The 13685-nt window shown below is 43.3% G+C and overlaps 1 protein-coding gene across 10 annotated transcripts in view; it reads right to left on the bottom strand.

Annotated features, from left to right (window-relative positions):
- SYTL2 (synaptotagmin like 2) overlaps positions 1 to 13685 on the bottom strand; it is a 106587-nt gene that overhangs the window by 60970 nt on the left and 31932 nt on the right. For 9 of the 10 annotated variants that reach the window (XM_045293242.1, XM_004708870.3, XM_004708874.4 and 6 more), the window contains exon 2: positions 10431 to 10919. In XM_045293242.1, the coding sequence (XP_045149177.1) occupies positions 10431 to 10531 (101 nt within the window). In that variant the 5' untranslated portion in view covers positions 10532 to 10919. Of the gene's footprint in view, positions 1 to 9075; positions 9095 to 10430; positions 10920 to 13685 lie in introns of those variants that run through there. The other variant, XM_045293246.1, reaches the window with a different exon arrangement.

The raw sequence follows: 13685 nt of genomic DNA, 5'->3' as shown, positions 1-13685 counted from the left end.
TTCCCTGAGCTTAGTAATGATGTCATCTGTTTCATAATTGTGCTGTAACACGCCTTTTCACCCAGAATCCAACTCTCTGCTTGAACTTTCTTCCCTCTCCCACATATGTCTAATCACTGGGCCACATGGCTCTTAATACAACTCATCACCAAATACTGACCAGGACAGCATTATCATTTCATGCCTCTGAATCACCAGAACTGTCATATTTTATTAAACATTTCTAATGTACCAGTGGGTAACATCATCACAAATGGATAAAAGATTGAAATGCCAAGGGTTTTGTCTTCTTCAATCCACACCAATGCCCATGGAGCAAGCAGTAAAGAGATCAAATGATGCATTGCATTATGTAAATCTTCAGCACAAGACCTCTTTAAAGCATTGAAAAGCAAGGATGTTACTTTGAGATCTAAGGTGCACCTGACCCAAGCCATGGCATTTTCAGTGGCCTTGTATGCATGTGAAAGTTGGATATTGACTAAGGAAACCTGAAAAAGAATTGGTGCATTTGAATTGTAGTGTTGGTGAAGACTATTGAAGGTATAGGGGACTGCCAAAAAGACAAAGTTGTCTTAGAAGAAGTACAGCCAGAATGCTCCTTAGAAGCAAGGCTTGTGAGACTTTGTCTCAGCTACTTTGGACATGTTATCAGGTGAGACTAGTCCCTAGAAAAGGACAACATGCTTGATAAAGTAGAAGGCACTAAAAAGTAGTAAGACCCTCCACAAGCTAGATCCATACAGTGGCTGCAGCAATGGGCTCAAACCCGAACACTGGTGAGGATAGTGCGGGACTGGGTGGTGTTTTGGTCTATTGCACGTAGGGTTGCTGTGAGTCAGAACCTAACAACAGCAACAACAACAACAATGGTTTTAACTTGCTTACGGCTTTGAGTAGTGTAAAAAAAAAAAAAAAAGGGAACATTTTGCTTTCTCCCCAATTCCAGAGGAGAGACTTTCTCCACTTCTATCTGGCTCGACTATAATCTCCTGGATCTGTAATCAATCCACTTTGCAATCCTGCTGTTGCAATTCATTGCCATCGAGTTGGCCCCAACAGAATACAGTAGAATGAAACCCTGCTCAGTCCTGTGCCATCTTCCCTGGCACTGCTGTGCTCAAGTTGCTTATTGCCATTGAGCATTCTGAGTGAATTCCAGCCCAGGGGCTCATATTCCAGCACTTCATTGGACAGTCTTCTATTGTGATCTACAGGGTTCACACTGGCTAATTTTCCGAAGTATCTCCCCAGTCCTTTCTTCCTAGGCAGTCTTAGTTTTGGAAGCTCCACTGAGAACTTGCCTGTCATGGGTGAACCCTGCTGGTATTTGAAACACTGGCAGTTGGTGGCATGGTACCATGCAAGCTCTGCAGGAGACAAACTACAGACAGGTGGAGGTTGCATCTCCAGTGGCTGGGAAATGGTATGCACCCTATTTATTCAGTGTCTGAAGAATGGAAGGACTAGCCTTTGAGACCCCTGACCACCTGACATCCAGCAACCTTTTCAACTTCCTTTTCCAGCACTTAGTTCCTCCCTGCCACCTGCCAGCACACTAGTCTTCTTACTGTTCCAACTGCGCTCTCCTGTCTCCACAGATGCGAGAAGCACAAAGGTGGGGTAGCAAGACTGGAGCTTTGGGATCTTCGTCAACTAGGTTCAAATTCCAGATCTAACTTTTCCTAGATGTGTGACTTTTGGCAGGTGATTGACCTCTCTAATCCTCAATCTCCTTATTTAAAAGGATGAGGACATTAAGACCTCCTTTGCAGGACTCTCTGATGTTTAAATGAGGTGTTTACCTGAATCTAACATTGCCTGCATATTGGTAAGAAGGCAATAAATCTGAATCTGTTGAGATACTTTTCCCTCTCTTCTCTGTCTAGCACATTGCTCCTCATTCTTCAAAATCCAGGCCATGCATCACTTCTTTGGTGAAAAACAACAACAAAAACCAACAACCAACAAATCCATTGCTGTCGAGTCTGTTCTGACTGATAGCAAGCCTTTAGTGGGCTCCTGCAGCTATAAATCTTTATAGCAACAGACAGCCTCATCTTTTTCACATGCGGCAACTAGTGGGTTTAAACTGCTGCCCCTGCAGTTGACAGTCCAATGTTTAACTCACTATGCTCCCAGCATTCCTTTCATCAGTGAAGCCTTCCATAATCCCGAAGGACAGAGTTCAGCTTGTTCTCCTCCATGATATAACACTTCTCCTAGAGCTCTTACAACTCTCTATGTATCCATCTATTTTATCCACTAATCCGTGGACTCCATAAACTCCCCCCAGGTGAGGGCTATGACTTAATCACCTTTGTAACTCTAACACCTTGCACAGAGACTGGCACAAAGCAGATATCCCACAAGTGTTTGTTGAGTGAATACATTAATGAATAAATAAACGCTCAGCAACCACCCCGATATGAGTCACCCAAGAGATAAAAAAGCCCCTCTCCTGTGGGAGTGGAGTGAATAATAACCCACCATGATGGAAGTCTTTCCTCCTGATGAGACAGGACATGTTTCTCTCTCACACCAATAGGAAAAAGCATCATGAAATAAGGCATCTGTCACCGTCTTGTTAGGAAAAAATGCAAACCCTTATAACAGTTCCAACTTCTCGCCATGAGGTCATTTGTAGGGATTCTTATGCAACTCTCAATCTGCCCTCACCTAAATGACTGTCTGCACGTCCTCCATTATCAATGCACAATGAGCTAATGCTGTGAGTCAGACTCTTTAAACACATGGCCACTGGGCAGACTAGTAGCCATGATAGTAAAAAACTAAGATTGCTGGAGCATTGATTTTAAAGTGGCAAAAGGAGCAGAAAACCTTTGCAATTTAATAAGTATCCTATCTGTTCTCCCTAAGATGATTATCACTGCTAAGTTTATTGCTTCGATGGGTTTCCACTTTTTCTCTTAGTCATTAAGGAAGTCTGGTCGTATATATAGTGGGTTAGCATTGGGCTGCTAACCTCAGCTTGGTGTTTGGACCGACCAGCCACTCGGAAGAATGCTGAGGCTGTCTGCTCCCATAGAGTTACTGTCGCAAGGACCCCACGGAGCAGTTCCACCCAGTCCTGTAGGGTTGCTATGAGCTGGAATTGATTTGATGACTGTTGTTTTCGTTTTTGACAGTGTAATGTCAGTCATTTGGTACAGTTTACAAAGAAGTCCATATGGTGACAAAAAATCCAAGTTTAGTTTAAAAAAAAAATCTCACTATCTGGTTGGTGTAGTTAAAATCTTCTGTTTATTAGCCCATGTTGGTCTCGTTTTTTCCTGAACTCTAGTCACACCGACTAAGTTAGCATTTGATTTTTAACAATTTTTTTTCTTTTCTCTAACAAACTTTTTTACCAAGTTAGGTGGGAACTTCATACTTCATACTTCAGAACTTCAATTTTGTATTCCATAGTTGAAACTACTATCAAATTCCCCAAAAGCTTACCCTACCCAACATAGTGCTACCTAGTTGAAGTGGGAAAAGTAAATTTCTTGAGACTTATACTTTTCATCCCTTGTTACTCACTCCACACATGCACATTATGTGCAACATGGAGCTAGGTATGGAGAAAGTTCTCAGTCAACACCCTGTGCCGGTGGGCAGAACTGAAGGCAGAAGGAGAGCATTCAATGCAGAGACAACACTATCCTGCAGGCCCTCTGGGCAGAAGGATGCTGGACAGTTTCCTGATTTCTTCAGCTATTACTTACAAAGCATTGCTTTGTATTAATCAACATGTTTGGTAATTAACATACATCCTCTCCTTTAATCCTTATAATTTTATAATGTTGCACAAAGATTTTAAGTAATTGCCAAAGTTGGCCCTCTTTTCTCTTCTAGACGTTAATGGCCAAACCTAAAAACTATTCAGTTATTTGTGCATTCATTAATTCATCAATTCTCTATCTTGTACTAGACATAAAGGGTAAGTAAAAGAATATATTGCTAAAAAAATCATAGAAATCTTTATTAAACAAGACATTGTGAAGCTATCATTGCTTGACCTAGCTTCGATACACTTCTAAAGCTGCTGTTTCTATCTCTTTAATCCTTCCCCAAAGAATGATTTACACTCTGTGACTTACAGTACAGCATGTCAAAACAGCAATTTTGGCATCAAGAAACTCAAATTGTGTTCCTTTTAAGTGTTGAGGTTGGGGAAAACAACAATAAAAGAAGTCTGAGGGCTAGAGGCAGGGCTGTAGGGTAAAGTAAATGGGATGAGGTTTCCTACAAGTTCTTTAAAGGACTGCCCTTGCTACCCTTGAAGAATGAGCTGACACATTATCATACTGGAAGAACTTGGCACAACTGTCCTGCCCTTATTCTTACCAACACAGTTTTTGATTCTCTTAAACTTCTTCCTAATAAGCTTCCATGATTATCCTGTGTCCTTCAATAAAATCGATCAAGGTACCCCCATTGAGTCCCTCCAAAATGTCTTAAAAACCTTTTGAGCTGACATCTCTGCCTTGAATTTAACTAGCCCAGCAGATGCCCTCAGAAGCCAGGCTTCACCCCATTGTCCTGAAGGCATCCTAGTGAGACTACGGGAAGTGTACTACTAACAGAACTTGGCTACAGCTCTCCACTGATTTCAGAGGCAGGTTTAAACAGGTTTTGTTTGGAATAAACTTGTGAGTATATGAACTGGAACTGCAGTTCCAATACTTTTCCCCCACTTAGTCTCATATGCTAAGTATTGTACATAAACAATTAAAGCTACACCTATGACTGCCGATATCAACACCTGGGGTACAGAGAGAGTCTGAGCAGTTACAAAGGAAAGACACAAAAGCAGTGTCAGCCTCCATCCTGGCTTCAACACTCTGCCTGGAACCTACCACCTTTTTCTACTTGTGCTTACAAATGCACACCCAGCTCCCCGATCTGCAAAGTAATTAGGCAACGAACGATCTCACATCTAACATCTCCAAAGTGTCTTGAATGAGCCTGGATGTGAACAAGGTAGGAACTGGTTGTTATTATCTAGCTAATGCTGGTTAGCAATAATCATCAGGGAGGTTGATGGGACCCTTCTCTCCTCCCTCACTTTATGGATAAAACAGTGGAGGCACAGAGAAATGAAGACACTTGTGAAGGGTCACACTAAGGTGGGACTGGAAGTCAGCCTGACTCCTGGCCACGTTCTTTCCACTCCTCCATTCTGTCCTGAAACAACAAACATGGTTTGGGTTTCCTGGGAGCTACCACACTTCACTCTCTACCGAGGGATTCAACCTTTGATGCAGAATCTGAAAACAACCCACGTAAAAACAAAATCAGCTTACAAACATCTCTGATGGTGGAGAAAGTGAGATGTCAACAATCAGCTGAGTGGCTGCACAGTGTGTGCACAGTAAGCACCCAGGCTTTGGAGCCTGATCAGCAGGGCTTTAATCTTGTAAGGCATTTAACCTTTCCAGGCTTCTTTCCTCCTCTTTCGAGGGCTCAATTACACTGGGTTCAATTCCATAATGAAGATTAAGTGGAAAAATATATGTGAAGCCCTGTGTACGATGTAGTCATTTAACAAATGTTGGTTTGTTCCCTTTTGACAGAAAACACCAGAGATCCTGGAAAACAGTTCTTCAATGACAAGTGACTTCATTTAAAAGACACTGTGTCTTAAGGAAGCAGCTGAGAATCATAAGATGTGGTCGCAGTTGAGATGATATCTGCTGAACGAACTTCCATCAGTGAAATGTGGTTGTGTGTGGGGGGTGGGGAGGTGTGGTGAGGGTGGTGTGCAGATGCACGTGTGCAGCGATTTCCTGCTGGCAGCGTGACGCAAAGCACAGGAAACACCACCACGAGAGTGTGTCATTTCCAAACCATAAAAGATGAAAATTATATATGTGTCTGTATGTGTTACTTTTAAAAGAGAGAGCATGTGGGAGAGACAGAATTCATTGGCTGCTTCATAGCTGGTCTATGAAATGTTTCTTCCAGGAGGAAAAAGATGGGCAGAGACACATGTCATAATGGCACAACACTTCCAGCTTCAGGTAGAAAGACAGCAGGAAAGGCAGTTGTGGGAGCAACAGTGACTTAGAACTGTCCTCTCAACTCAGTCCAAGAGACAGATACTACAGCGGATATTTCCCTGGTTTCAAGTTCATGTTCTAACACTAAGGGGGTGTGCAAATTGGGAATTGGACTCTGCCCCTGTCCTCTAGTTCTCATCCATGAAATTAGGATGGAGGCAGAAAATAGGGTCTTGGAGGAGACTTGATGTGAACAATTCAGAACACTCTTAGACCGATTTCAGCACTGGATGCCAAGTCTCCTGTGGATCCGTACTGAAGATTCTGAGGCAATGTCTGGCTAAGTGAGAAGCTGTGCTACAATTCCTCAGGGATGTCTTACAGGGTGTGTGAAGTTGACACTCCAAATTGACACTGCAGAAGTTGACACAAATGTTCCTTTGAAAGTAGGCCTAAGTTTGAGTGGCCCATTTACCTTTCTAGTGATATTTTGCTTCAACTAGTTTCCAATTTGTTTTCAGAGTCTCATACCACCGACACGGAGCCTGGGGTAGGCAATGTAAAATAATTTTAGGGAAACACAAGTGGGATTGTAATCCATTGAGTGGATAAAGAGGACCAAGACCATATTCAGTCATCCCAGAGTTCCCTTCACATCATTGTTCAGAGCAGTTCCCTCTACCTAAATTCCCTGCATTAGATCTCGGAGAATCAGGAATAATTTCCTCCTTAGGAATCAGATTACTAATCAGAGTATCTGATTACAACCACTGAAAACCTAGAGATAGAAGCACAGGTGAGATGGCACCTATTTTGTACTAGGAAGATTAAAACCTATTTTACTTAATCCTAATTTTACTCCTTTGAGTGTATTTTTATGGTTATTGTTTTTCCTAGAGTTAAGGTAAGGCCCAAAAAGTCCAGTAACTTGCCAAATGTTTCAGTAGGTTAGTGGGGATGGGGGGGCGGGGGGAGAGGGATGGAATTCAGATTCATGCAAAGCAGTTCATTCAAAGCCTCACTGTTCCTTCCTGAAAGCAAAATGGCAAGGCATAGCATGGTGCAGTGATGAAAGCACTGTACACAGAGTATTTCTTATCCCGGCTTTAGGCAGTGACTGGCTATGTGACTGAACAAGTTACGCCCCCTCTCTGGGCTTTCCATATCACAGATAAAAGTCTATTAAAATTACTGTGACATAGACACACACATCCACACATCCACACATCCCCACTTGAAACTCCTTTCCAGAACCATCAGTCCATAACTCAGCTCAAAGAATAAAAAACACAATTGTCAAGATGGCAAAAAGGATAACATGCATAAAGCCATAGAGTAGCATTTTCAGAGATCAGAGATCTACCACCTTAGGAATACCACAACCTCAGAACCATCCCCACAAGTCTCTTTTGTCCTGAATTTGCTCATGGCCAAACTGACATGAGATGCTTGGGGACGGCAAAGTCCTCTAGGGAAAGGTCATTGTCAGCGGACAGGGCTTGACTCACCAACCTTTCACCATATCAAATCTTCTTCCTATCAGTTTACAAGAACGGAAAAACAAGGGCAATAGTAGAGAACCTTCAAATGCCCTCAGACATGGAAGGGGAGTCAGCAAAGCCACCACTACAGAAGGACTCACAGCATGTTTGCTGTGGCTGTGGACTGGCTAGTGCCAGAGGCAACACATTCACAGCCTTTCCAGGGCCAGATTCCAGGCCAGACTTTGCATTCTGAGTATCATTTCATCCAACTCTCCAAGTGCCTGAGAAACTCTTGCCCTCTACTTACACAGAATCACATACTTACATGGAAGGCTTAGCAAACTGGAACCCCCAGGGGGCAAGAAAAGACAGGGGTGGGAGAGTAGGAATCTCCTCAATTGTACCCTGGTTAGACAGAAGAGAGACCACTGCAGACCATCCAAACCCTTTTGCAACTGTCACATCAAAGGCTCTGGAAGTTCTCTGAACTGCATGTGTCCACGTTCACAATAAAAGACTCACTGTCCCCATGTCCCAGAGGAAGGAGTCCTGGTGGCATCGTAGTGACACTTTAGCCGGCTAACTGTACTGTCAACAGTTCTGCAGCACCGGTTGCTCCTCAGGAGAAAGACAAGGCAGGGCTTGCTGCTCCCATGGAGCTACAGTCTCGGAAGCTCAAGTGGCAGTTCCGCTCGGTCTGATAGGGTCGCTATGAGTCGGCATCAACTCGGTGGCAGGATGTCCTGAGAGAAGACGAAGGGCTTGGGTGCCATCTGAGCTCCACTGCTTCCTTCCTTCCAAGATTCTCCATCTCCTCTTCTCAGAGGATAAAAGAATTCCTACACTGACAGTCAATTAATATTTTCTCGGGGAGAATCACTCCTTTATTTCTAAAATTGGTATAATGCTCCCTGCCTTCCTGATTCCTGGGGTTCCTGTGCAGACCCTAAGAGACATTATTCATGAATGGGCTTCACAAACTGTGAATGAGTAAAGGATCCATACTACGGAGAGTCTCCAATGGCTGGACTAGTCTCCATCCCTCATCCTTCCTGGGGAAACTGCTCAAGGCATACAGCTTGCTGAGAATGGCGAGCAGAGCCACATTGGACTGCAGATAACTTGTGGAGCAGAATACAGTGGGTGAGAGATCCTGTTCTCATTACTCCCAAAACTATCGTCACAATTTGCGACCAGCACTTCTCTGTGTCCTACCCTGAACCAAGACAGCCACGCACTTCTCCTCAGCCAGGTGCCAGGATGGCCCTACTGCTTTTGCTTTTCAGAGAGAGGATGTGAAGTTAGTGAATGAGTCCTCGAAGAAATGGGCAAGTCACCTAACCTGTCAAAAATCAATGCCTTCACACCTCCAACACCCACAGGAGACTATGTGAGCTCAGCAGCAATCAGGGCATAAAAACACCTTTCAACTTGTTAGGCACTGTCTATGAGTTACTAGTAGTTACTATCGGCTATTATGCAAATAAATCTATCCCACACAATCCTTACGTCCCAAGAAGTTAAGAACATTGTTTAATTTTTTTTGTAACTCCCAGAATAGGGATCATAAAAATATTACTACTAACCCTGGTTCAGGAAGTCTTCCACTGCTTTCAAAGCCCAAGACTGCATGGAGGGTAAACGGCAGGGCACAGACTCGTGCACTGGACCTCAGCATGCTGGTCTGCTGCTGACTCCACTCCGAAGATGACTGGAGGCCGGGACTGTCGATGCCAAGCACTGGGCACATTGTGTCAACCGTCCACCCTCGTGTGGAACTCACATCCAGTGAGGAAATCCACTTGACTCCGAGGTTTTAAATTTTGCTTTGAAACCTATTCCAACATTTCTGAAAATATGCAGCTTCCAATGTGAGCTACTTCTCAATTTATGTTCTTTACATTTTTTTAGAAATGCCAAGTATTTCTAATTTAGTTCATGAATCAGTAAAAGAAAGTGTATGCATGAACATATGTAGATAGATAGAGATATGTGCACGTGGTTGTGTATATTTAATTTTTAATAATAAAGCAAATGCAGTGAGTTCAATTGTTAATCAAGAACTCATTTCGGCCCCCAATAAAGTGATTAAAAACATTTTTAAAAAATAAAGAACTCAAATAATTAAAAAAAAGAACTCATTTCTGATTTTGCTGAGCAAAATTAGTCATTTACTAAAGGACACAGACTATACAAGGCCACTGCTATCAAGGAATAAAAAAAAACAAAACAAGCAAAGGTGGTCATGCCAAAGGGAAGGGCTTTAGAAGTTACCAGGGGGGAGGACAAGACAGAGAAGACAAAGGAACAGGCTCGAACACAGGTCGGCACAGTATGCTTCCTGAGCCCCATGTGCTCTTTCAATGCATACATGGAGCTCTGAGTAAAACTGAAAATGAAAACAGCTTCACTTTAAGATAATGGTGAATTCATTTGTTTGTAAAATTATATTTAGGGCTCCAGAATAATTTTTAAATTGTTGTGAGGGACAGGATTGGCTCTTCCATCTCAAAAGTTTGTCGACCCCTGGGAAGGGTTGACAGGTATTCACTTGGGTGAAGGGGAAGATAGCAACTCACAAGAAGAAGAGAAGGCAAAGGGGGTGCATAGGGGAAGCAATTAGTGGTGGTGGGGGGTGGTAAGTCGTTTAACGTGTTGACTACAAAACTGATCATCTGAAATGTAACACCCCACCTAATTCACAATAAAATATATGCATCTATACAAAAAGAACTAATTTTTGGCAGGAGAGCTACGGGATAAATTAAGAGACACCCAGAGGAAAAATGCTATCCAGGAAGTAAACCTAAAATTGGAAATCATAAATTTAGGCTCCGAGTCAGAAGTGCCACTTATGGTTTAGCAAAAAAAAAAAAAAATCTATCTCTTTGCAGATGGCTTCCTCTTTCCCTCAGGCCCAAGGGCCTGTCTGCCTCCTTACCTGACTCTCTCCTCTTCAGCCCTCTTCAGGGCAGCATCCCGCTGCAGAACCTTCATGATGGCCTCTTGTTCCTCCTCCGTCAGGAAGCTTAAGTCAATCATTGTGATCAGTGTGCACAAAAATCAAAGTAGCCAATCTGCCTTAAAATTCTCAAAACTCAGCAATAGGACCAACAAGATGGTGAAAAGGTGCAAACCCCAAAGGGAAAAATATCTATGTCTTGTTCAGTTTTGCAGCCAGAGTCTTGTTTTGGCTCAGCAAAAGCTTTGGGTGACTGAAAGTGAAATCCTAAGCTTTTCCTATAAGGAAGTAGTGATCCAAGTAGGGGTCCCAGGGAGGACGTGGAGAACAGGCTCTTAGAAGAATGCTGCATTTCTTGCCACTGGCATTCCTACACACACGCACATTCTGGACCAGCCGTGGACACAGTGCATTCTCCTTCAGCCCTTGTTGTCAACTGGATGAGAGATGGCAGTCCTTGAGCATCACCTGCATGGGAAATCAGGAGAGATCAAATATAAGACAGTCGGGGGCCGAGCCTATAAGCATTGCTCATTGTACTGGGGGGGGGGGTTGGGTTGGGGGGGGGAGTGTCCATGTGAGATGGTCTCTGAGATCAGGGAAACCAGTTCTGCCAGCTTCCTGAGCAAACGGCAAAATGGGTCATGAAACATGCTTCAACTCCACTCCAGACGGCCCAGATGGACAGCGTACAAAAATGCCTGTCAATGTTTAACAGTCCCCTGGAGGGATGGTTGCAAAAGAGAACTGGTTCTCTTCTCTGCAAGCTCCTTGGAGGGCCAGGCTCAAACGCCATGCTAACGGTCAGTAAGATCAGAGGGCTGTGATTCCAGTTGTCCAGTGACTATGGGCTAGGAACCCAGAAATAACACTTCTCAGACACGTTCAGTTCTTGCCAAGCAGTAATGTTACACTGGAGTATGTCTGCTCTCTAATGAGAGCAGTACTGTCTTAGGTAGAAGTAGTTTTCACGAGAGTGAGAATTGTTCTTCCTCACCAAGTACCACTGCTAACCTTGGCTGGCCTAGAGGAACTTACCAAGAGGACTCTTCATTTCTGTGGAGAAAGAACACTTAATGGAGCCTACCTAGGGGCATATATAAACTGGGGAGACTAAGAGAAATAACTGTAAAACACCCTATTACCCAAAATAGTGAGGCCATGGGTGAAATCCTATTTTCTTTGAGGCACTTAAACCAATGTGCAATAAAGAAGAGCATCCTAAAAACTGCCAGTTGGGACTGTGGAGATTTTTCCACTCCAGGGGCGGGACTCCTTTAGCCACGAAGGCATTGCTGCACACACAGTAGAGTATGAAACAGCATGTGCTTAGTCCAGTTTTAAAGCAGCTCCACTCAGAAATATGGACTATGTACATATGAATGTTGCATGAATTGTTCCCTTGCCTTTTAGCAAAGTAGAAGAATGGAAAGTACGTCCTTTACTGCTTGCTAACTAGAAACCATTGGGCATGGTACCTACCGCACTGGGACTTGGTTTTCTCATTTTCACTTACTTGAAGTAAAATTGTAAGGATGCAATATAATAATGAATATGAAACAGTTTATCTCTTATATCTTGTACCAGAAATAGTTACTAAAAATACGTACCTTCAGCTTCCAAATCTGTCTCATTCTAGCTGCCTTTCTGACTTCACGCTTCTGTTCTGTCCCGGTAAGTCTGCACTTCCTTTTCCCTTTGGTGCTGTTTCCTGATTCTGTCTCTTTCTGATCTCCCATATGAAGTTTAAACTCTGAAGACCTTGTTATAACCTCCTGGTAGCTTTGTGTGGATCACCCTCAGTGAGTATTCAAATATTGCTAAGACATTGCATCATCCTCTTCTTAAATTTTACATGCCCTTGACTATGTCATTGACTGCTTTCTCATCTTAAAAACTATTCTTTTTTTTTTTTTGAGACAGGTCAAAGTCACCACCTGCAGAAAGCTTTCCTCATCCACTTTAAACCAAACACTAACTGCGATTGCGTCAATGCTGACTCATAGCCACCCTCAAGGACAGAGTAAAACTGCCTCACAGGATCATCAGAGCTGTACTCTTCACAGAAGCGAGCTGTCAAATCTTCCTCCCATGGAGTGGGTGGTGGCTCCGAAGCACTGACCTTTGGTTAGCAGCTGAATACTTAAAAACCATGCCACCAGGGCTCCCTAGCCCACTGCCATCAAGTTGATTCCTACTCATAGGCAGCCTATCCAGGTTTTCCAAGGCTGTAGATCTTTACAGGAGCAGATAGCCTCACCTTTCTCCCTCAGAGTGGCTGGTGGATTTGAACTACTGATCTTGCCGTTAGCAATCCAAACGCTTGCCCAAGAGAGCCACCAGAGCTCCTTACCAAGAGCTCCTAAAACAGAGTTACATGTTGTGCTACATTTGATTATTATTCTTAATTCTTTGCTCCTTTTTGGGAACAGAACTATTCAACTAGAATAAGCACCGGAGTAAGCCAGAGTATTCATTCCTGCCCTCCAGAGGTTGGCTTGGCTGTATGCCTCATTTTAGCCAGAAGAATGTTCATGAACAGGATGCAAGATAGGTTACACATGTTCCTGTAGATTTTGCTTAGCTTCTCCTATTCCTGCCATGTGCCAGGAGAAGAATTTGCCATAGGTGGCCACTGCCTCTTGAGTTGGGGCCCTAGAAAGAGAAACATAGGGAGCAACCTGGACCTGACCAGTCTTAAATAAAAGCACCCCAACTGACTAGCAGAAATGAAAGCAAGAGATAAAAATTTGTTGTTGGAAGCCACTGTGATTTTGGAATTGTTACACACACGATTGCAACAGGAACTTGATTTCTCCTCCAGAGACAGCTATAAGGATTTGTTTGTCACCAATCTCGCCTCCTGGACCACACATTTCTGAATGTGAATGCAAGGATGACCAAGTAAATGAACAAATGAATTGAATCCGAATACACAAACAACATCGCTAGGACACAACTATCTCAATTCTCCCCTTTGTTTCATGGGCAGCAACTTCTTTAGATCTCAGTGCTGTCAAGGGAGTGAGTGGGGTGGGCCATCTGTAGGGACACTTTGCAATAAGGCATTACAGTGCATTGTCTTTCAGTCTGCATACAGCGGGTAGGGGGCAAGAAAAGTAAAAAAGGAGAAAAACTGCTAGGGGAAATGCTGGTTTCCACACCTTCAAGCAGAACTACGAGCTAGCTAGTGTTTGTGGGTAAAAGCTTCACGGGAAATACATTCTTCTTTTT

The sequence above is a fragment of the Echinops telfairi genome, unplaced genomic scaffold (assembly GCF_000313985.2).
Source record: "Echinops telfairi isolate 266 unplaced genomic scaffold, ASM31398v2 ScPeMD7_1713;HRSCAF=2227, whole genome shotgun sequence".
In the NCBI taxonomy this organism is placed as follows: domain Eukaryota; kingdom Metazoa; phylum Chordata; class Mammalia; order Afrosoricida; family Tenrecidae; genus Echinops; species Echinops telfairi.
Note: the sequence above shows the minus strand (reverse complement) of the source record. Positions and strands in the feature narration are given on the sequence as shown.